The sequence below is a fragment of the Rhinolophus hipposideros genome (assembly GCF_964194185.1).
Source record: "Rhinolophus hipposideros genome assembly, chromosome: 3".
Lineage (NCBI taxonomy): Eukaryota > Metazoa > Chordata > Mammalia > Chiroptera > Rhinolophidae > Rhinolophus > Rhinolophus hipposideros.
Window position 1 is genome coordinate 28,592,416 of NC_138049.1, and position 25,175 is coordinate 28,617,590.

At 37.3% G+C, this 25,175-nt stretch overlaps 1 protein-coding gene across 1 annotated transcript in view; it reads left to right on the forward strand.

Moving 5' to 3' along the window:
• LOC308494162 (uncharacterized protein) overlaps positions 1-25,175 on the forward strand; it is a 59,703-nt gene that overhangs the window by 30,820 nt on the left and 3,708 nt on the right. The window contains exons 12-17 of the mRNA XM_081041586.1: positions 323-515; positions 1,405-1,696; positions 2,124-2,485; positions 8,206-8,376; positions 9,393-9,527; positions 9,718-9,771. Of these exons, the coding sequence (XP_080897712.1) occupies positions 323-515; positions 1,405-1,696; positions 2,124-2,485; positions 8,206-8,376; positions 9,393-9,527; positions 9,718-9,768 (1,204 nt within the window). The 3' untranslated portion in view covers positions 9,769-9,771. The remainder of the gene's footprint in view (positions 1-322; positions 516-1,404; positions 1,697-2,123; positions 2,486-8,205; positions 8,377-9,392; positions 9,528-9,717; positions 9,772-25,175) is intronic.

Genomic DNA, 25,175 nt, shown 5'->3' on the forward strand with positions numbered 1-25,175 from the left:
ATAAGATTAACACATGAATGTATGCTTACATAATAGATGTTGATAAATGTTATGAAAAAAAAAATACATGGCCTGGAATCTCCCCCTAGTATAGTTTCCTACAACCACATTCCTACAAGCATGTACTTCCTGTGAAGTCTTTTCTTGTTTTACTCTTCTCCTTCTCTGTATGTTATTTAGAATTTACATGGTGGAAAGTTCGTCAACTTAGTTGTCTGAACTTTTTGTATAACTTAATAGGTTTAGGCCACTACCATTCTGAATTTTGTTAAAAGCTAACCTTGATTTTTTTTTTCTTTCCTTTTCCGATAACGCATACCAGATTTGGCCATACTCCAGTGCAAGAAAGACTCAGCTGCCTGGCCAAGGAAAACTCTATCTACATTGTGGCAAATATTGGGGACAAGAAGCCATGCAATTCCAGTGATCCCCAGTGTCCCTCTGATGGTCGTTACCAGTATAATACTGATGTGGTGTTTGATTCTCAGGGAAAACTGGTGGCACGCTACCATAAGGTAGACTTACTTTGAAACTAATTCAATTACTTATGGGCAGCCAGATGGCTTAGTTGGTTAGAGTGCGAGCTCTCAACAACAGTGTTGCCTGTTTTAATCCCACATAAGTCAGTGAGCTACGCCCTCCACAACTAGATTGAAGGACAATGACTTGACTTGGAGCTGATGGGACCTGGAAAACACACTGATCTCCCACATTCCCCAATAAAAAAAAATAATAAAAAAATTCAATTACTGAATATTTAACAAAATAAAGTGAACAAGCAGGGGAAAGAATCCTTATTGTTGATAATAATAAGCACACTTTAAAAGCAGAGTGGAAACAAAGCATAGAAAATAACGATTAGATGTGGAAAGCCCCTCTAAAGAGGCTCGAGAGGTTCCCTGTGCATCTAGGAACACAAGAGTGTGTCCCAAGTGTGTGAGAATCAGTAGGCCCCACCTGCATCGACATGTAATGTCATCTTTTGGACTTCATCTTTTTAAGACATGCCCTGGCAATGGGTCAAGGCTAGAATGGAAAACTCCTTACCAGATAGACTTGATTTTGAAGAGAAAGGACCAAAGAGTGTTCTTTGGCCACCGAAAATAGTTAAATGTTCTTGGCAAATGAAAGTTATCTGTTTCAATCTCATGTCTTGTAAGATTCAAGGTCTTAACAGAGAAGGGTTTCCTTGTACATATCTATCAAATGGGGAGACTGAACCGAAGGCTCCTATCAGCTGCAGTAATCTCGGGTTCCGTAACGCCCTATCCCTGTGAAGACAGTGGTCATAGATGAAATTGGCACTGTCAAATAGATGTGAGCTTGCGCTTTTTTAGACACAGTGACGTTCAGATCAACGTCTTAAAAGAGATTTATCCCCACTTTATCTTCTGTTTATTGCAGCAAAACCTTTTCATGGGTGAAGATCAATTCAATAAACCCACAGAGTCTGAGGTTGTGACTTTCGACACCCCCTTTGGAAGGTTTGGCATGTTCACATGCTTCGATATACTCTTCCACGATCCTGCTGTGACCCTGGTGAAGGATTTCCATGTGGACACCATACTGTTTCCCACAGCTTGGATGAATGTGTTGCCACACTTGTCAGCTATTGAATTCCACTCAGCCTGGGCTATGGGCATGGGGGTCAATTTCCTTGCATCCAATATACATTATCCCCCAAAGAAAATGACAGGTAATATATAATCGTTAAGATTTATGGGTGTGATGTAATCCAAAAAGAAAAAAAATACTCCTTAATACAGAGCTTTTCAACTCTTAATTTTTGTGTATCTCGCTGGTGACGTGCTATTAAATCAATCTCCATTTAAATTTTTTCTAGACTTATTTAATTTCATTTAAATTGGATGGACACCCTTTTTCTTTTTTTTTCAAAATGCACCACTTCTTATGTGAAACTCTCTTCTTGGCTTCTTGGTGTCATACTATGTTGGATTTCTTCTCACTTGTTGTCCTTGGCATAGTTCACTGTAAGTAATGAAACATATATATCTATGTGTACCTTAGAGGAAGTAAAATGTTAACATGAGTTTAAAATAACAACTATGAGATCCCTTTTAACTTTTCTATTTCAAATGCTGTTTCCAACTTACAACTTCCAGGAAGTGGCATCTATGCACCTGATTCTCCAAGAGCATTTCATTACGATATGAAGACAAAAGAGGGAAAACTCCTCCTCTCACAACTGGATTCCCACCCGTACCGCCCAGTCCTGGTGAATTGGACTTCTTATGCCAGTGGTATAGAAGCACTCTCGACCGGAAACCAGGAATTTAAGAGCATTGTCTTTTTTGATGAATTCACCTTCCTGGAGCTCAGAGGAGTCACAGGAAATTACACAGTTTGTCAGAATGACCTCTGTTGTCATCTAAGCTACAAGATGTCTGAGAAGAGATCGGATGAAGTTTATGCCCTAGGGGCATTTGATGGACTACATACTGTTGAAGGGACATACTATTTACAGGTAATGATTATTCTGGGGGCAGGGGAGTTACCAGATAAAATTACAGAACACCCAGTTAAATTTAAATTTCAGATAAACGATGAATCACTTTTTATTATAAATATGTCCCACTTTGGTGGATATATATATATATATATACATACACACACATATATATACATATGTGTATATATACATATATACATATATACATATATATATACATACACACACATATATATACATATGTGTATATATATACATATATATATATATGTATATATATATACATATCCATGTATGTTGTTAATCTGAAATTCAACTTTAGTTGGGGACCCTGAATTTTTATTTGCTAAAGCTTGCAATCCTAGATGTCAGTGCAATTTTAAATTGGTTGGAAAAAGGCAGAACATTTATTTTCAGTACCAGGGTTTAAAATGATATAATATCACATTACAGATAATTTTAATGGATAAATTAACTTCTGATATTTCCTGCCTTAACAAATTTAGCCATTTTCCCTACATGTTCATTGATGCCTATCTTGTTTTATAAAGAGCTTGACACTGAGAATGTCCTGGAGACATATAAGTGTTAATATAGACACATAAGAGATGTACAATACAAAGATTCAGCTATCTCACATCCCGCAATGTAAAGGAGGAGCTATGATAATCTTAAGAGATTGAATTCCTTAAAAAGCAGTTTCCTTACTCTTCTCATTCTGCTCGTCTCTCCCTTGAGCTGATCCCCAATCCTATTTCACCCAGATTATTGCAGTATCTTAACAGAGTTTCCCCGTTGACAGTTTCAGTTCCATTTACTCCCTTCCCTGGAGGATAGGGACACTATAACTACAAAAACCACTAATAGCCATTTCTTATTATTTCACTCTCTTGCTTAACTTGGCAAATCAAATTCCTTAATGTAAAACACTCAAAGTCTTTTTATGTGCCATTTTCTAGTCTCTATTGTCTTCTCTTACTTCTACCCATATGTGCCCCGGGCTCCTGCCATATTGAAACATTTCTCCATTTCCAATATGCCAGCTTCTGCAGAAACCCTGGGTATTTGCACAGGTTGTTTCCTTTATCTATGATGCCTCCCTGCTACTCATCATTCTTAGTGCTTTTCAGGTGTTCTTTTCACCAAGAACGCCGCTCTGATACTTCCTATAACATCACTCCTCCCTCCCTAACTGAGTTAGGTATCTCTTTCATGTGCTCCCAGACATCCTAAGCTTAACTTTATCAAAGACGTGTCATGTCAAAGTATGCACACACTTTTTGGAGACTGAAAGCCCTTGGAGTGCTGGAACTGAACCTGTTGTGTAATGTTTGTTTGCTGTATGATAGATAAGCCCTCTACCAATGCTTGTTCATTTGGACACACATTTATCAAGTGCCTACTACATACCAGATATATATTCCGTGCTAGTGATATGAAGATGAATAAGGATAGACCTTCCTCATGAGAAATCTAGAAGGGGAGAAAGACATATTGTGGGGACAGAGCCAGGAGAGCAGTTTCCAGGCTCTCAGCCTCACGTGGAAAGGTGCTGGCTTGGTTATTAGATGGCCATCAGCTGTAACTAGTTGGCCATCAGCTATATAACTGGTTAGCCATTAGCCAGTAATATAACTGCCATGGCTACGCCGGCAGGCTGGTTGGTTGGCAGAGAGGCAGACAGCGGGTTGTGGATCATGTGACTCCTGCCTCCTGTGTCTCCAATCCAGCCGCCAGCGAGAATATAGTGGTATGACTCCCCTATCTGTGGCTCTGTGGGTGTTCATTTTTGGCCTCACCATATCCTGTGTTTCTGTGTGGAGAGCGAGAGCTGAGACCCTGCATTACACATATGAACAGATAATTTTAGGTTGGCATGTGATAGAACACAGAATGCAGATTTTGCTGTAAAAATACTAAGTAGCTGTACTTAGCCTATTTTGGGGATCCAAGGAAGTTTCTGGAGACATAATGTACGAGCATATGCTATTATCCAAGTGAAAAAGAGAGGGAGGGAATTCTAGGCGGAGCGGAGAGCATGATCAAAGGTTTGGACATGTGACAGAACAGGGTATGCCGGAAAGAACAAGCAGTTTAGAGCCACTAAGACATAACATAAGTGAAGACTGGTGGAAGGTGAGTCTACAGGCATGATCATATCTTGCAGGATCTTACCTGTCATTCCTAAGAATTGGACTTTATTCTGCCAGTGATGCTCTTTTGTTGGAAGGTATTCAGCAAGGGAATGCTGTGATAACATCTCCTTTAAAGTAGATGATTTTGTCGGCAGTGTGGATATGGAATTAAGGGCAAAAAAACAAGTTAGGTTATTAAACTAGTTCTATTAGGACCTGGATCAAAAATTATGTTAGTAGGAATACAATTAGGGTATGGGGTCAAGAAATATTTAGGAAATTGAGCTAAGTAGATAATTTGATATGGAACAGGTAAGCAGAATGAAGGGTCTGGAATATGCCAGGTTTCTGGCAAGAGTGGCTGGGTGAATATGATACTCTGACGGATCAGGTTGCCAGAGGAGAAGCAGATTGGGTGGCAGTGGGAGGTGCTCATTTCTGCTTTCGAAGTACATATGGGAGATTCAACTGGAGCCATCCAAAAGGCTGTTAAGTATATGGGTCTGACACTTAAGGGAGATAATTAGATTTAGAAATATTATTTTGAGAATCAGCAAGATAAAGATGGTGGTTAAACCCACAAGAGTGAATGGTGTTACGAAGCTGACTACATAGACGGCAAAAAACAGTGGGATAAAGGCGGAACCTTTGGATCTCCAATGTTTGGGCAAGAAATGGACAGAAGAATGGGAACCTACAAATATGATTGAGAAATGAAAGAAAACTTAAAAAGAGAACTCTCATGGATAGCAAAGAAGTAGAAATTCTCGGAAGGAGAAAAACGTGAAGTGTATTTATGCAATATGTTTTCCAGTTTTGGCATGATTGAGTGCAATTTTGGTAGAACTTCCTGGGCTAATAATGACAGAGTGAAAGACAGATTGCAATAGGTTGAAAAGTTGAAGGGAAGTAAGAATATTGCAAGAATGAGTGAATATTTCTTCTTGAAAACTCTTGTCTGAGACAGGAAAAAGAGAAATGAAACAGGAACTAGACAGACGTATGGTCACAAAACTGTTTTTGATTTTTGTTTTTCCAGTAGATGAGAGAGACTTGATTATCTTTATAGGCCTAAGGGAAAGAGCAACATAAAAAGAAAAGGATGAAAATGCAGGAGGAATTAATACTCCTAATCAGTGCTTCAGGTGTTGGAAAAAAGAAGAAAAATGGTACCAAGAACACAGGTAGAAAATGTCCAACAACTGAAAATTAGTTAAACAAATTATGTTGTAGAAGAGTATTTATTGACATATAAATATTACCATATGTTATGTGGCATATTGACACTAATTGTATTATGTATGTGGCATATATATGGTATTACATTGCCATGTTAATTTTTAAATTCAAAACTTATGATATATTTTTGTGTGTGATATATTTTTAAGTTTCAAAACTTGGTTACAAAACAAGCAGCAATCTCTTGGTTCTTCTTCTTTCTTTTTCCTTCCTTCCCCTCTCAGTCTTGTCCTGCCTTCTGCAGCCCCCAGTCTAGTTCCACTGAGGAGAGCAGAGCCCAGTCCATTCTTTGTGCTTGGGAAGGTCAGCTCTGTCAAATAACAACACCCTCTTTTATTGCTGGGCACTGGTCCTTTGGCTAAACCATGGGTGCCAGACAAGTTTTGGAATTTAACATTCTAAATTTAGCAGTTTTTCTCATATAGGGTGACTTTTTTGGATGACCAAAAACTGATTGAAAGTTCTGAGCATGTGGGTAATACTTGCCAATTTTAAGGTTCACAGTGGAGTGATCTAGCTGGGCCTTTTGTTAGGGGAATCCCTGGGATAAGTATCTTGAGAGATTTCCTCTTGGGTTGGTCAAGTTTTTCAGGCTTAAAAATTCTTCTAATGCTCTTTCTGAATAAGGTTGCCTACTTTAGCAACTAAAAAGAAGGATACCCAGGTAAATTTGAAATTCAGATAGATTTGAAGTGCACGTAAAAAATGTAAGTATATCCCAAATATCACATGGAATAGATACGTTTTTGTCCCATGTTTCGCACATACTTATACTACAAACTAGAACTGTAGTTCAGATAAATTAAAAATACTAGTTTTTAGTAAAAGAAAAAATAGTATTATTTAATTTTTCTGAACTTCGGTTTAAACTGGGACTCCTCTCTCATATTTTATCTGGCAAGCCTATTCCTGAAGGATAAATGACAGCATTTAGAGAGCCAAGTGAGAGACATGACCTTTCAGGGTGAGGTGGTGGTGGAAGGAAATGGTCTCAATATTTGAGTATGATTCATTCATGTAATCCCTTTCAACTACGTCTTTTAAAACCTCCATCTAAACATCGTCTGCTTTACCCTCTCTAGAAATAAATACTTTCTCTTTCACTGGACCAGGTGGGACACTCAGTATTGTAGGCATCCTAACAACTTCCCACAAGTTTTCTCTAGTCACCACAACTTTACCGGCTCCTCAGGTACCTAGCCCTCCAAAGGGTGGAATCTTTGGAGTGTTCTGCAGCATAGAGAGGGTTGGTTCTTGTCTTTTCCCTCTGCCAGTTTAGAACTTAGCTTTCTTGGTTCTGCTAGCTCAGTCACCACTTTTGTGTCATCTCAGCTTCTAAAATTGCATTATGGTCTATCTTCCCGGTCTCCTATTCTTGTGGGTTTTTAGCCTTAAAACAAGGTCAATGTTACTTCTAGTAGGATTTCAAGGGAACAAAAAGAAACCCATGTTCACGCGTATTCTACCTTTTATCTGAAAGTTATGTGTATCTCATCTGAACACACTTGCCCTAAGCACTTGCTATCCAAGTTCAAAAGCAGAAGCAGGGAGACCAGTTAGGGACTTTTTGGTTTCAATCAGGCAAGAAGGTGGCTTGGAAGATGCAATACAGATGGAGTTAAATGAATGTGGATCTTTTTTTGGGGGTGATTTTCCCTCTGCCTGGTGAGATGATTCAGATCCTTATATTTTTACATTCAGAAAGTTATGTAGTATAGTGCAGGATAGTATAACTATATAGTCAATATGGTGTAGGATAGTATAACTGTAGTATAGTATAACTATGTAGTGTAGTATAAGAATGTAGTATAGTGTAGGATAGTATGACTATGCAGAATAGTATAACTATGTAATATAGTGAGAATTGTTTTATTCCTTGCTCAGATATAAAATATGTGACTTTTCCAGATCACAGGGGTTGTCTTTATATCAACTCTAAGGTTCACCACAACTTTAAAACTTTTTCTTGGTGTAAAATAGGCAATAAAATAGAGATTAAATTAGTGTCTAAATGAAACCTTTTTAAAAATTTGAAAACTTGATTAATAAAAGCATTGCTAACTTGAGAATAATGAGGATATAGTTGTCCTCAGCTATAGACCAAAGAATCGATTATTTCTTTACGTGGCTTGATCTGTTTGACAGAGAATTACAGAAAATACTGGAGTCTGAAGCCCTTCATTTTTATTGCTAGTTGCTATAGACAGTCAGACAGTCAGCAATTAACAGGATTAATCAATTGAGGAAATAACATTATTTTACCAAACAAAGGAGCATAGACATTTTGTCCGAGGTCAGGAGAGTGCTTCCATGGACTTACGTCCTTTCCTAGGACTTACTGGTTTGCATTTACTTTCCTAGATTTGTACTCTGTTGAAGTGTAAAACAATGGGCTTACACACCTGTGGTGACTCCGTTGAAACCGCTTCCACCAGGTTTGACATGTTCTCCCTCAGTGGCACTTTTGGAACCCAGTATGTGTTTCCTGAGGTGCTGCTGAGTGAAAGTCAGCTTGCGCCTGGAGAATTTCAGGTAAGAATCTTTGTTTAGTGTTGCCAGCTCCTTTATGGAACAGGAAGCACTTTTTGAGTACAAAACCTACCCAAGCGCTTACAAATACGTAAAATCAAAATCTTCATTTGAAGAGGGTAAAATTATCCTTAGGGGTCCTGAAGGATGCTGAGCAGCCTGCATGTCTTGTCTGCAAAGCCTTAGTATGGAATAATAATTAGTATATCCTTGAGAAAAAAGAAATATACTATTGTGAGAACTATAAGGACGAGGCTGGGCTGTTTAAGGTCTGTCGAATAGGAAGACGACCCAAGAAGAGTCTCAGGACCAGTCCCACCAGAGAAAGAAGCCCCTTCACATCACTGGGCAGTGATAGCCTAGGGAAGTTAAAAGGAATTCCTATCATGGTATGGGTGACCACAGGAGAAACGGAAAGAAGAAAAAGCTGAGGAGAGAGAATCTGAGTGGCTGGTGTTGGCAGGAAAGCAAAAATTTTTTTTCAGAGGCCAGAAATAATTTCTTACTGAACCAGAATTCTGCCCAGTCATATTCTCCTACTGACTTTTCCCAGGTTCCGCTCTCCCTCCCCTTTCCTTGTGGCAACAGCTACTGTGGGGAGTTAGGGACAATGGGCAGGGTGGGATACTGTAGTGAGTGATTGACAGGGATGATTAGAGGCTCAGCTCCCCTTAGTCAATCCTTTGTGATCATTTGGAGGAGTCTTTCTCTTGTCTGAGTGGACCGGATTTCTCCCTTATATACTCCGCAATCCATTATTTTATGTTTATTAACTTATGGGATGCTTCCTCAGATAAATAAATTATAAGATGTTGATTACAAACATTTCAATAATAAATGAACCACTGCCAGTGCGATAGCTCTGAATTTTCTTTGTACCATTTCACATATTTCTGGTGGAACAGAATCTGGCCATTATTTGTATTGTTTCTTCATCCAGTTGTACTGACTTTTAAAAGTGTGTTGTAGGTTATATAACTTAAAGTTATATCCAGTCAACTTCTTTGTGTTTTAATTAGGTGTCAAGTGACGGACGTTTGTTTAGCTTGAAGCCATTATCTGGACCTGTCTTGACAGTAACTCTGTTTGGGAGGTTGTATGAGAAGGAGCAGGCATCAACTATTTCAACAGACCTCATGGCGCAAACACTAAAAGTAATGCTCATAGTTACAACAACTATTGTATACTTATTAAATTACTAGAATCTTTACATTTGCTCTCTCTTATTTTGAATAATTTAAAAAAATGATGGATAAGAAAAGAAAGATGGGTCTGGGCTCTTTCTATTAGTGGTTGTGGCCTCTTGTATACGTGAATTACTAATATGTATTTTTCTTTATTTAGGCATACCCATACATACCAGACAATATAAGCCAGATAGTGACAACATTTTGAAAGGTAAAATCAATAAAATGAAGATAACACTTGTACCCATCTTTTAGATTTTTTTTGGCGGGAATCAAGTAAGTTAATACATTTAAAGTTCCTGGCTCATGGAAATCACTGTATACGTGTTAGCTATTGCAATGCTATATAACTGCTAGAGTAAAACCAATTGTGATGTATTTATTGCTAAAATTATATCACCTCTGATTGTTTCACGTAAGTACATTTTCCACTGGTTCAGCCACCCTACGTATTTCAATTAGAAAAATCAAGGAATTCAACATCAGCTAACTGGCTTTGGTTTGATAGCTAGCATTGATATATCCCCAAGGCAGCTGAGTTTACATCTAGAAATCTATTAGAGGGCTTTCATGTTTTTTGTGTTTTTCAGTGGTGATTTACTGCCTATTTAGTGTTTTGCTTAAATTGTCAGCCTGTAACCATATTAATAGGGTGGCTCTAGAATAGACGTTTACCAAATCTGGCCTGTTACCTGTTTTTGTATGGCCTGAGAACTATGTAAGACTTTTATGTCTCAAAATGGCTGAAAAATAAAATCAAAAGAAGAATATTTCGTGACACATTATAATCATGTGAAATTAAAATTTCAGTTTCCATACTTAAACTTTTATTGAACATAGCCGTGTTTGTTTAGGTATTACATATTATTGATGGCTGTTTTCATGTTACAATAGTAGAGTTGAGTAGTTGTGACAAAGACCACAAGGCCAAAAAAGCTGAAGATTTACTACCTGCTGTTTTCCAGAAAAAGTTTGCTGGCTCCTGCTCTAAAATATTAAATATTTCTAGTATTGAAAACCTTTAATGCAAGTCACTGGGAAATTACCCTTGAGTGTCTTTCTTGTTAATTCTTCCACACAAGGAGAAATAAAATATTTTTATTTGCTTTGCATTGTATTACCATCACAAAAAAACCTTGATTAACATATGAAAAAATATGCTAAATAAACTAATACCCCAAACAAATGAATATAATTTTTATAAGTAAGATGGTATCTATTCACTGTAAGATACCACATCATACGAAGTCTGGCAATTAAGTTCACAAACTTGTTAAAATGATGTTAAATTTTTTGAAATAAGAGAGATTATTCATCATGAATTTGTACCAACTGGACAAAGAGTTAACCAAGTTTACTATTTGGAAGTGCTAAAAAGGCTGCATGAAAAAGTTAGACGACCTGAACTTTTCGCCAACAATTCATGGCTCTTGCATCACAACAATGCACCAGCTCACGTGGCACTGTCTGTGAGGGAGATTTTAGCCAGTAAACAAATAACTGTATTGGAACACCCTCACTACTCACCTGATCTGGCCCCCAGTGACTTCTTTCTTTGCCCCAAGATAAAGGAAATATTGAAAGGAAGACATTTTGATGATATTCAGGACATCAAGGATAATATGACGACAGCTCTGATGGCCATTCCAAAGAGTTCCAAAATTGCTTTGAAGGGTGGACTAAGTGCTAGTGTCACTGAATAGCTTCCCAAGGGGAGTACTTTGAAGGTGACTGTAGTGATATTCAGTAATGAGGTATGGAGCACTTTTTCTAGGACGAGTTCGCAACTTAATTGTCTGACCTCGTAAAGACTTGTTGCATTTAGCATGTTTTAAAATTCCTAAGAGAAATCATGTTACTTTTATTTTCAAGTTTTTTCTGGAGATCAACTAAGAACTGCTCATCTGAATATACTACCTGATATTTTTATCTGTGACAAACTTACTAGCTTGTCTTAGAATAATTTTTCTTAAAATTAAATATTACAGCAGTGAATTTACCTTTTTAAAAGTGTTATTTACTACATCCATACCTAGCTCTGATTACTTTTTTACTCCAGGTTTCTTTAGTGCATGTATGCACATTTTGTGATAGTTTTGATGTGCTTTTTAATTTTAATTTCTTCTTCTTAAAACATTAGTGATGCTCATTTAATACAAATGACACAATTCCAAGAAAGACCAATGCTTAAACACAATATTTTTATCTATCTTTTTATATCTTGATGAATTTGAATAGTCAAGACAATTTTTGACATTTCCTCATTTAAAGATTACAATTTATTTTATCAACTTCATGACAATATAAAACACACACACGCGCACAAACACACACACACACACACACACACACACACACACACACGGGCACACCCTGGTGACCTTACACACAGGCCAAAGCATGTATAGGACCACACACTTGGACACAGATGCAGATTAAAATGTGAGTCAGCTGTATTTGTACTTCTAGAAAAGTGCTTATGATGACAGAAAGGTTTGTTTGGGTATGGTGCTACCAGACAGAAAACAAACTGCATCTCTTCAAAAGCCAACTTTCAAAAACGCTATCCTGTGGGGAAATGTGCCTGTACCTGCAGGACTGAGTTTTCCTACTCAGAAATCCCTGTCTCCGTCAGCGTCCCGGCATCTTGGGAGCACTTGGCTGCCGTATTGTTCTTTCTACTCATAGCTCAGTACTTGTTTCCTGTCAACAGCTAGGAATGAAGACTTTGTGAGCTTTCCTTGTTATGGACTGTGGTTTCAGTTCAGACTTAGAGAACCTGAGGTTACTGGAATCAAACATATTTTGAGCATGGAGGTCGGAGACCGGAAGATCTCCATGATCGGCTCCTACCCCACGGGGACCTCACTCGAGTCAGGATCAATGGGACTCCATGTCTGGTTATTTGCTGACAGCAGCTGAGCTTTACTGATGGGATGCTGCATACAGTTCTGAGACAGGATCCTGGGTGGACAGAGACCAGATACCAGGCCCAGCTGATATCTCAGGAATGTGAAAGCTATGGTCATGATGACGCAGTTCACACATTCTCACTGACATAAGAAAGGGTTTTGTTTCATAAGGTGGGACCTTATGGGGAACATATGGACTGTGACTCTCCTCATCCAGCTTTTTGTCTTTTTATTTATTCATTACTAAATGCATCTTTGTGATGATGGAGAGCTCCATTAGGTTCTGTAGCAAAAGCTTAGGAAGCCAGCAGAAGTGGAGGAGAGAGATAAATGTAGGCTTCAAGTGGGGACAGTTTCTCCATCTCAATTGACTTAATTTTTTTTTGCATAAAATATTCTGAACTTCTCAAAATGTTGCTATGGTCTTTTCCTCCTTCCTTTGCTAAAAGTGTTTACTTTCACGTTGGTGGAGAAACAGAGATGGGAAAGAGTTCCTTAGATCTCTCTCTACATATATATCTGTATAAACATTGAAAGAATGAAAAACACAAACAAAATAGAACTTCCAGTTTCCAAGCGTAGTCAGTCCTCTGAGAGGGTTCAACGTGTCTGTGTTCTTGCTCACTCTAGTAGGATGCTCCCAGTTGCCTTGAAGCCCTGGTCTCACAAAATATTCAAATTGCAAAAAAGGAAAGGAAAAAAAAAAGATTAAGTTGCAAAATGCAAAAAAATGCCCCAGCTGATACCATGGCTCCTTCACCTTTGTTTCCTGGAGCCAGGGAATGCCCCACCCCTCACACCCTCAAAGGATGGTTTCTATTTTCTAGCCCTTGACACTAGCTTAGAACACTGCTCAGTGCATTCAGCCATCCATGTGTAGTGGCACCAACAACCACTGTTTTTTTTGTTGTTTTTTTTAAAAAGATATTTCAACTCTATTTAATTATTGCTGAGGAATAATAATAATAATAATAATAATCATAAAGCATTTTTCAGGTATAAACTATTGAAAGATAAAGTCGCATATTAAAAATTTTAAGAATATATTTGGACAAAACTTTATTTGAACAGAGCAATGCCAAACCAGAACTGGTTAGAAGAGCACCACCTACAGAAGTTTGGGGTCAGACTTTTATAGAGAAGACGCTAAAGCAAAGCAGGAAATGATTTGATTGGTGCCAACATTGAAGTGGTTGCCTTATTTGAGAATCCTAGTTGGTTCTAAGGATTGATGATCCTTAGGTTTTTGTTTCCTAACCATGAGGCATAGGTTTTGGTTTGTTCACCTAAGCTGCTAAGGTGTTAAACTACTTCACTCAAATGGCTTTCTTGTTTGATTAACTTGACACTACTGAAAGCCAGGCACTTTCTCATGCAAGATTCATTTTAAAAGTATAACATTGAGGCTTCAAGAGGCTAAGTAATACTTCAAAGTCAACAAAAAATAAGTGGTTAAGTTGGGATAAAACATCAAGCTCCTTTTCCCTCAAATGTATATACTCTTACTGTATTATGCTTTCTCTTTAGAATGCCTGTTAATAAGGATACACTAGGTTATGTTGCAGTAACAAATAATACTAACAATCTCATGGCTTAAGAAAACAAAACCTTACTTCTTGCTCATTCAGAATCTATTCCAGGGCAGCTAGCCTCTTCATCAGACAAAGCACAGAACCCCAGGCTTTTTTTGTCTTGTGTCATCTCCTTATCAATTTTGCTCCCAGAATTTCTGGAGCATGAGAAAAGAATATGGACAAATTATATACTGCCTCTTAAATGCCTTCATCCAGTGATATATGTCATTTCCATTCATATTTTATTGGCCAAAGAAAGTGATATCTTCATGCCAAATATAAATGGGTAGGAAGTGTAATTTCCCTGTATATCCAGAAAAGGGAAGAGATTCATAAATATTGGTTAGAACTATAATGCCTACCACTAAAGGTAAGTTCCTCAAAGACATGTATCTTACATTCTTTATCAACTTTAGCATATAGATATCAGTCAATAAATGATGAATGTCTGCCACAAGTCACCTGGGTTGCTATTTAAAATTCTTTTATTCTCGAACCTATAGTTAAATTATACTCCTTGCCTCCTGCCCCATTACTTTGTTGTCAGCCCCATATACCTACTTGCCCATTGCAAGCCAATACCACCAATTCCTTAAAACTTTCCCTGCCCTTTCCATTGATCTGAAGGCAACTTTACCTGTATCTTCTTGCCCAGAGTATGTAAAAGCATCAGTGATGTTTTGTGTGTGGTGTTTTTTTTTTTTAGTTTAGAAAACATTTTAAAATACCTTTTTTCTTTAAATTTCACAAAGTAGATACATTTTTCTCCATGTTACTTTAGAGCAAAGTGTCACATTCAACACTCCTAACTCATGTGTATCAAATTCTCAAACCAGAGTTTTTAAATTTACTTCCAGTGCTTTCTCTAGCATTCCAGGTTACTAGAGCTTTCTTACATGGCCATGTTAGACTGTTGCTTCCTGAAGGACTCAGTGTTCATCCTGTTTGATTAAAGTTCTGGAAACTGGTTTTTTGCTCAATGATTATTAAAGTCAGATTTTAATTGTGTTTTACCTTTACAAGAGTGATTTGCCATACCCCTCATAGTCAATCTTGTAATTTTAATAGCCACAGACTTTGATAGAACTCAGGGTGAGTGCTAAGGTTAAAGTACATGATTAATATTAAAACATATATAACATCCCAGAACAAAGATTGAAGTTAGTTGATCATATCTGGTGATGTGGCATGAAGAATAAAAGTTTTCCTTGAGACACTGGTAGAAGACTGTCACTATCAAGAGTGGGAAAATTTCAGACTTTGGAGGTAAACTTAGAAGGATCAATGAAAATGTGTTAACAGAAGTATGAGCTCTTAATCTTTCTATTTTTAAAATCAGTTTTATATTGTGGTCCAATCACTGAAATACAGCAAGAGCTCTTATCAGTGTTAATAGTTATTTAGCCATCAAAATCTTCTAGAAACTTTGAACTTCTGCCAAAGCCAATATGGCCCACCTGTGGGATGGTGGTAGATTATCTGATAAATAGTTAATGTTTGGGCAATGTGCTTTGTAGACATGTTAATTGGATAAACTTTGAATTGAGTTATGAAAATATGAGTATCACAAAGCTGTTTTAATTGATTATGATGTTGATTTAACTGAAATTGATTGTGAACCAGATGAATTTTTTCTTCTTCTCTATGATAAAATTTCATATAGCACTATCAAAAACAATTAACTGAGGGTATATTTGCGATTGCAATATGAGTAAAAATTAATTGAAAAGCCTGCCATTGTGTATATTCAGTTCTAGCTGTAGAGATGGATTATAAAAGCATTGTAGCAAGAAAATTAAATCTGATTGCCTGGAAAATTTCCCTAAGCACATATGTAATTTAATTTTAACCGAAATAAATATGTGAAAGCTATCTTCAGAGATTGTTGTTAAAAATATAGTATAATAATTTTAGTGAGTAAGATAACTAAAAGCACTATTTTAAAAATGTTTTAAAATTGCTATTAATATGCTATTATCTCATCTGCTTAGCTTATAATTAAGAAAATTTCCCTGCCCACCAACCTATAAATAGGGTGTTTCAAGTGCCATTCTCAATGGATGTATAACTACATGTGCACTGACTCACAATTTAAAATGTGTTTCTTCCTTTCATGGTTTAAAAACATTTTGACAGCCACTCCTTTAAATTATTTTCTAACTATAGGATGTTATTGAGTTTAAGTACATTCTAAGCTTTAGAAATATTCCTTTGGCAGTACAAATCATCTGCTTTGAAAGTGAACTGTTTTGTGTTTTTGGTTTTTTTTTAGTGTTAATGATTAGGTTGGTGCAAAAGTAAGTGCGATTTAAAAGGTTAAAAATAATTGCAAAAACCTCAATTACTTTTGCACCAACCTAATATTTATTTTGTACAGATGTCTAATACGGGAGTATTTTTCTTTCAAATCAATCAACAATTAAGGCAGTTTTAATGGACATGTACTTTTATATATATGCCGTTAACACCCATGACTGGTTACTGGTGGCCCATGCTTGAGATTATTTTTAAAGTAATGGTAATATTTACCTTCACTATTTAGCTTGCTCACTGCTAGTTTCCTGATACTGGTTTAGAATAAAAGCACTTCCCAGTTATATTTGTCGATAATATACTGTTACCTTGTTTCAGAAAGATTCATTATCAGCTTATCTTTCTCACATTTTAATGTTTGCGTCATCCTGTCTGTGTGAACTATGGCCTATCTTAGAGCAGCAGTGGTTCTGGCCAGCAGTAGCTGTGCAGTCTTCTCCCAAAGGTGGTGTTTCCGCTCTCAGCTCTTTCACTCACTACGTTCATTCTTACCTGAGAAGGTAGGTCTGAATGTACAGAACAGCCACAACAACTTGTAGGGACTAGCCCACAGGTCGAGGTAACTATTTACAGGGAGATTGATTGCTCAAGAGAATAAGACTTACCAATGGTTTGGTACTTATTCATACGTTAATTTTAAGATATTTAAAATTAATTTAATTAATTATTGCAATTAATTAATGGGAAGATTAACAAGGTTTCTGTAATTTAGTTACTTAACACCTGCTTTGGTAACAGAAGCTAAAACAGTTATGTATTTTTAAATAGCTTGCTTTACATGTGCTGTTTAAAATGTTTCACTTGTATGACAAATTCACCTATGGAAAGCTCAGGAATTTGAAAAGTTGAAGCATGAATTTTTTTTTATCTCCTTTTCTTGTACATAAAGAAGGAAATTTTATCTTGTGTACTTACCTAATGCTAGCATAATAAAAGGAGACTTCGTAGAGATTTTTTTATAGGTTTTGAAATTAAAATGTATGTCATTGTTACTATATGCTAAACTATAGAACTAAAATCTTATTTGCACAAATGTTATTTGATGGGAAAAAATCCTGGTACATTTCAGGATGACTTCACACGTGTGTGTGTGTGTGTGTGTGTGTGTGTGTGTGTGTGTCTGATAGATTATTTTACTTTTTGATTTTGTTGCTATTACAAAAAGAATTGCACTGAACTTTTGCTCATCAAACAACATGAGCATTTTAACTTTAAAAAGCGCTGCCAGAGAAACTTTCCAAAATTAAATTATTAGCTATGTGTCATGTGATCCAGTCAAGAAGTTTAAATCGTCAACTCCTCCACCAACCCTGATAACAACTGGGGGTTAGTGAGAGTTGAGAATTCAAGTTACAGGTTAACATTAAGTGTTTTCTTGAAATTTATTTTTTTCATTTCAAAACATATTATAATCCTTTTTGATTTAAACTAAATCTTAATTTAGACAATATTTGCTGCTTTTATTCATTTCTTGCTATTTAAAAGTTTTTGTTTTGATTTAATTTTTACATTGTTAGAGTATTTTCTAGAGTTTCTCAGAAGGTGATCACAAATGTGTATTTGTTGTCTTTCTTTTACTTTCATATGATTAATATTTTGGCTGAATATAAGATGTTGAACTGCTATCCAATTTCCTTAATCGTTTCTAAGCTCATTCCAATGCCCTCTGGCTTCCAACATTACAGATGAGAAGTTCTGTGCTAGCCTGATCTTTCCTTTTTCATTTATTTTTTCAACTTTATTGAGGTATAATTGATATGCAAAGAACTGCACATATTCAATGTGTACAATTTGATGGGTTTGGATATACGCAATCACCACCACCATAATCAAGGAATTTCCATCCGGATACCTGTAAGATTTTCAGAACCAGGCTAAATGTATGTGCCTAAATTTTTATTGGTCCCAAAGAGCACAGAAGTGAGCTAATGACTTCTTCAGTTCATTTGTTCATTCATTCAAACCTTTATTCATTTTTTTAATGTTCTAGATGTTTTCCAGGCCTTAGGGCTATAGCAGTGAATAAAACACAGTCTATTTCTTTATAACACATTACCTCTATTTGTTTCATTTTATCTTATTGTTTTTCCTCCTTTATTCCCTTTCCCCACTATACTTTCTTTCTGTCTATAGTGGCCTTCTAAAGTATATCTTTTTATATTAATTTAAGTATGTGTGTGTTCTTGAAAAAGCTTTGTAATAGTTCTTATACATTCCCTTAAACTGCCCTAAACGTTCCCCTTGGATGTTTACTTATTTGATTAACACTATACACAAGATGATATTTTACAAATCTTAACTTATTCTTGACTCATAAAAGACCAGGAAATAGATTTCTTTTCCCACCTAAGAAAACTGCAGCATCAAGAAGTTAGGCAGCACATTCAAGCCCTCAGAACTAGTGAATGGCCAAGTGCAGACATCGACAGAGGCAGCAGGGTTCTAAAAGCCATGCTCTTCAGCACGCAGCTTAAATCTCACAAATTCAAAACTATACTCCTAACTTTCTCCTGCGTCTTGTCCTTCTCCAACCACCATCTTTCCCACCTCAGCAAATGGGACCTCCACTCTTCCACCTACTCACACCAAAAGCCCTGCTATTTCCCTTGACAACTTTCTCCCAATCCACTTTCAGTCTGTCTGCAAACCCTGCCTGGTGTATCTCAGAACATATGTATGCCAACTTGACCACCACTCTTCCCTCTCACAGCCATTGCCCTAGCCCAAACCACTGTCTTCTTCCCCCAGGTCATTGCGGCAGCTTCCTAATCATCTCCCCACTTTCTCCTTGCCCTCTGCCTCTCTTCTCACACAGCAGCCAGAGTGAATCTATTAAAATCGGTCAGATCACGTGGTTAGGTCCAAAACAGTTCAGGATCTTCCTTTCTCTCTCAAAGACAAAGCTAACATTCTTAGCCGTAACCTGTAAGGCCCTGTTCAGTGTAGCCATGCGCAGCTTCTCTGGCATCCCGTCTATTTTTCTCTATTTTGCTCACTCTGCTCCAACCATCTTGACCTCTGCTATTTTGCAGACACACTAGACATGCCTCCACCTCAGAACCTTTGTACTTGCTGTGCGCTCTACCGGGGTTGCTCTTCCCCCAGATACCCACGAGGTTAGCGCCTCACTTCCTTCAGGTAAAATTCAAGGCTTCCGTGGCTACCTCATCCTTAATGTCAGTCCTCTCCCCAAACACTTTATATATCTCTTCCCTACTTAATTTTTCCCCCCTTAGCAACCATTGCAATCTAACGTTTTATTTATTTATCATCTGTATTGTCTGTGTTCCCCTCACTGGAATGTAAGTTCCCCCTGGGCAGCAATTTTGTTGTGTCTCCACCACTCTCTCCTCAGCACCCAGTGCCTCACAGAGGGAAGGCATTCTATCAATAGTTATTGAAAAACACCGAGTGAATTTCTATTTCTTTGTATTTTTGCTTAGTGCATGTGATATCCTTCACTTTACACGATCAGTGATTCAGTTATTAGTTGTGATTATTCTCTCGTAATTTCTTTATGCATTTTTAAAATACCTGATATTTCTTTAGGCTTCTTTTCCTGTGGTCCAACTTGATCTGGGATGTTTTTACTAAATTTTGTTAATTTTGTTTAAAGTTCTCATTTTTCTGCCACCTTTTCTAATTGAGTTGACTCCTCTCTGTGCTGCTACTACATTTTCTTAAATGGCTTGTGAACTTTTTTTGATGGCTCATGTCAGGGGTGTAGAATTTTTTTGGCATCCTTGAAGATCAGACTGTCACAGTCTCTTGTGTGGAAGCTTTTCTTTCACAGGCAGGTTCTGTTCACAATGCTTGTGTGGGGACAGAGCCAGGAATGCAGTTTCCAGGCTCTTGCCCTCACGTGAAAAGGTCACAGAAATGGTCATCAACTGTGATTGGATGGCCATCAGCTGTGGCTACTTGGCCGTCAGTTCTAACCAGTGAGCTATTGGCTACTAATATAACTGCCGTGGCTATGCTAGCAACAAATGGGGGGTGTCATGCACGGTGTCATGCGGGTCTCTGGTCCTGTTCCCCACATTAGAATGCAGGACATGGTGAGGCCAAAAAGGAACACCACGGAGCCATAGATAGTGGAGTCATACCACTACATTCTCGCTGGGGTCTGGGTTGGAGACACAGGAAGCAGGAACCACACTACCCACAACATACCATCCGCTTCTCTGCCTGCCAAACAACCTCACTTGCTAACTACAATCCGCTCTCGCCAGCTCAGCCACCATCTTCTTGCTAACCCCCATTTGCTGCTGGCATCGCCACAGCAGTTATATTAGTGGCCAATGGCTCACTGGTTACAGCTGACAGCCAACTAGCCACAGCTGATGGCCATTCAATCATGGTTGGAGGCCATTGACTACCTGAGCCAGCACCTTTCCATGTGAGTCTGAGAGCCTGGACACGGCTCTGTCCCCACAGAAGGCTAGCAAGAAGATGGTGGCTGAGCTAGCAAGTGTGGATTGCAGCTAGCAAGTGAGGTTGGTTGGCAGGGAGAAGTGGATGGCAGGTTGAGGATAATGTGGCTCCTGCTTCCTGTATCTCCAACCCAGCCATCAGCGAGAGTATAGTGGTAAGACTCCCCTACCTATGGCTCCGTGGGTGTTCCTTTTTGGCCTCACCATGTCCTGCGTTCTTATGTGGGGAGCGGGACCAGAGACCCCGTATGACACCCTGCATGACAGCTTGTTTCCAATTCTTAAATACCATGGTTTTCCTCAAGCTCAATTTTTAAAAAAATGTATTTATCAACTGCATTTCAATTTTAAAACAAGATTTTCTAGAATTATTTAAAACTCAACCCTGTGTTTGATTACATAAAGCTAATTATTAGTCCTTTTATGGCTTAGCTTTCCAATTCTTGAGATCCTATTTCTCATATCTTTCACTAGCAACAAATGCTTCTCTGTAGGTAATTTGTATTTTTCTCAAAAAAGATACATGGGTCATATATTTTATGAGCCCGTGAATATGGCAGATCATCTTTTACAGTCCCATAAAGACATTTCCTGCATAAAAAATTATCTGGTTTCAAATTTTTCTCCTTACGTCTCTCTCTACTGCTCCATTAAGGTAAGGGATTCAGTATTCCTGAGAAGTTTGAGGTCAACCTCATTTTTGTTCCTGTAAATGTTCCTCATTTTGTTCCTGTACATTATTTTGTGTTTTGGAATTTGTAGGAAGAGAGAAAATCACACCTAATATAAGGATAAATTCTAGACTGTATTAGCTAGGAATGCAAGTACTACCAGTTTTCCTTAATTAGATAAGAAAGTAAGAAAGCCATGAAAAGCAAGATAACTCAGCAGTTTCTATTTTCCCCAGAAACACTGATAGAGACACATAACAGCTGGCAACACTCTCATGCAGGGTAGGGTCTGGCTAGATTAGAAAGTTTAGTCTTGCTATACCCACTGCTCTTTAAATTGAGCGTTGAACACCCTTTCAGAAAATCTTATCCTAATAACTATTTTTCCATTTTAGGGCATGATTAAAAATATCAAGCTTTCTTGGCTCTGAAATCAAATGCAGAGTCAACAAGTTTCCAGTCCCATCTATAGAGAGAGGGCAGTTAGGATTTCTGAGTAAACATGTTCTATACTTGAGGACTATTCAATAGATTCATATAGTGTTTATGACTTTTTCCTAGCAAACTTTACATCCTTTATCTCCGTTGAGCATTGTAGACTTGTGACCTTTCATTAACTCACCTGGTTGCATTGACTGACAATGTTTTCTTTACGATGCTAAAATGGTCACAGATTGATCAAGAGCCATCTGAAACTTTAAAAGTTGATCAAAAGTTCGAGTGCAATAGTTTCAGATGGCTCTGTCCTTTTTTATTAACTTGTATGTCTGTAGTCTAACAAGAGTGTTTTGTTAGATAATTATATCTAACAAGATAATTATATCTTAAATTCATAACCTTTATTTATACTTTTAATAATGAAAATTTCATATCTCAATCATTTCTTTTTTAGTTTTCCACCTATAAGTCCCAAATTATTTTATAGAACTTATCCTCTGAACATCGGTGAAAAAAGCCACTTAGCTTATACAAATCACAGATCTCCAGGTTTGTAGCTCTTTCCTGCATTTTTTTTATGAGAAGAGCATGGCCATGGAAATGTAAGATGAAATGGAGTGGAGGACATCTTTGTTGGAAGAGAGAGGGTTAAGAGCTGAATGTCCCCTCTTAGATCATTTATATGGACAATACAATTATCAAGAATTTTGGCAGTAGTAGCCTTTGAGAGAGTGACAATAGTTAGGAGCCAACATATTCAAGAAAAGAAGTGACTTGGGAGTCTATAGATGTCTGCAGCAGGAAGAGATACAGTTTGAACACAGAGCTTCAAACCTTGCAAGGGGTAGAGGTTAGAAAGGAAGGAGGGACAATGATCTGCAATGGCAGTAAGTCCAAGAGGTCACTTGGACTTTTCCTCCAGGTCCTATGGCATAAAGGGGTACTAGGGATGCAGGAGAGAAAACACATGGTTGACAAGGCCTCAGGGGATGAAGTATCTTCAGAGGAGAGACAGTTTTAGTTAGAACAAAGTGAGAACAAATACGATTTAGAAAAGCATTTGCGGAAATAGTGTGGTGACCTTGAGCTCCAAAGGGCACATCTGAAAGGGTTTGGGGAATAATGGTAGATTAGGAGATGGGTTCAGATTAGAAGCTGTATACAACAGTATGGAGAAGAGAGACAGCAATTAGAGATGGGTGCTTAATAAAACCAGAAACAAAAGACCTGGTGGGATTTGTGCTGATGGCCTTTTATTGGGACATTGGAATCATTCTACCAGTGAGTTCCTGTCCTGCTAGACAGATCTGTTTTAAACTATACCTCTTACAAATATGTTTTTAATTCATATGTCATTTTCAAACATTAGGTGATTAGATCATTTGCACAGTACTGTTTCCATAGCTAGATAATCAAAAAAGGATTTATTAACCTTCCCTATTACTATTGTCTGTTCAACTTGGATAATTTGTATATACAAATAATAATCATTTCTAGCTCACTAAATACTGAAAGCTGGAAGAAAAGAAACAAAACCACTATTACATTATATTTTTAGATAAGCATTCAACTCATAATACCATAGGACATTTATTTAAACAAGTAAATCTAAAAAAAGTATAACTCTTTAAAAATACTTGCATAAAAATGATGCATAATATTTTTTGAGTTGGCGGGCAAGTTATTCTACTTAAGTGTCATTAGTATTAACAATTTCCAAGATATTACGCTTAAGGCTCTATTTGTCTGAAATTAGGATGAGTAAATATGAGGAGAAAGCTTCTGAGTTTGCGGTTTTTATCTTGGAACCTAACATTTTAGATGTAAAAACAACAAGGCTTACAAAGTTGTCAAATAACTTTTTCACGTTCTATGAATATAGTCTTCCAAAATCGAACACTTTCTTATTTTTGGACCCTAGTTCCTGCTGAGTGAACCTACTCAAGGTGATTTTTTGACTGGTAGCAATTAATTAGCAAACACTTCTGAACAGTGATTAAGATGTGCTGCTTGGTTCCTTTAATATGTCAACAGCATAAGTAAGAGAAAGAAGGAAAAGGAGGAAATAGTGAGAAAAACAGTCTAAAGAGATTTATAATTTAACTGATAAGAGTTTAGTTGATTGCACACTTAAATTTCATAGTAAAAAACCCATCGTTCTTTCAGTGAAATTTCAAATATTGCATTGTTCAAACAACCTAGTTTTAGTCTACTTTGTTCTGTCATGAAATGGGACTGGGTGTCTATTGAGAAAAATCGTACAGATTCATTTGGTATGAATATGCTTCCTCCTGGGAATAGAAGGGAGGGACGGGTTAGGGCTAAGATGTTTCAAATTTATTAAAATATGCATTTTAGTATGTAAATACTCTATTTTCCAATTCTCATTTTGGATAAATTTGGATTTCTGTGTGGTCTTGATCTAAACTGTCAGCCCAGAGGGAATGGCAGAGATGCAAAGGAAGGCAGATTCCTGGAATTCTAAGACTTGTTGCTGTTTTCTAGCACTTTCACAGCATAGTGACAGGTTGCTTATTGATTGCCAGAAATGTACATTCTTCCTCCAAATTCTTTCTCTCCCCTCCTTTTTACACACACACACACACACACACACACACACACACGTGTGTATATGTATATTTACATATATTACAGAATATATATTGCAAATTCCAAAATTTAACTGAAATTTACTGAATCATATAGAAATAAAAGGGAAATTTTAAAACTGTGTCCCATGGAGCCATGGGGTTCTTCAGTGAGGCATGAGGAGGAGGCTTAGTAGAAAGTGGTATCTCTGTTTTAATAAGATTTTACTTTTATCTGTTTCATAAATTGTGATTGCATGAGAAAAAAAAAATTAATGGGTTTCAGAGCTTAAAAAAACAAAGAGCTCTGGTGCCGTGCCCACAGCCCACGTCGAAGCTCAAGGTCCCTGGGTTCTCACTGTAGTGCTTTTTGTCCCTGCCACGTCACTTCTCACCGTGTGCTTCGGTCTGTGTATTTAAAATCCTTAATAATTTGGATCACAATACCACACTTCACCAGTGTGGTATTATTAGGGGCCATTACTCAAGACATACTATATTCTTTTTCTTTTTTTTAACATTTTTTTTATTAGTTTCAGGTGCATACAACAATGTAATAGTTAGACATTTATCATTTATATCCCTCACACAGTGATAACCCCCCGCCCCCTATCTACTACCCCTCTGACATTGCACACAGCCATTACATTTCCGCTGTCTCTATTCCTAATGCTGTGCTCCGCTTC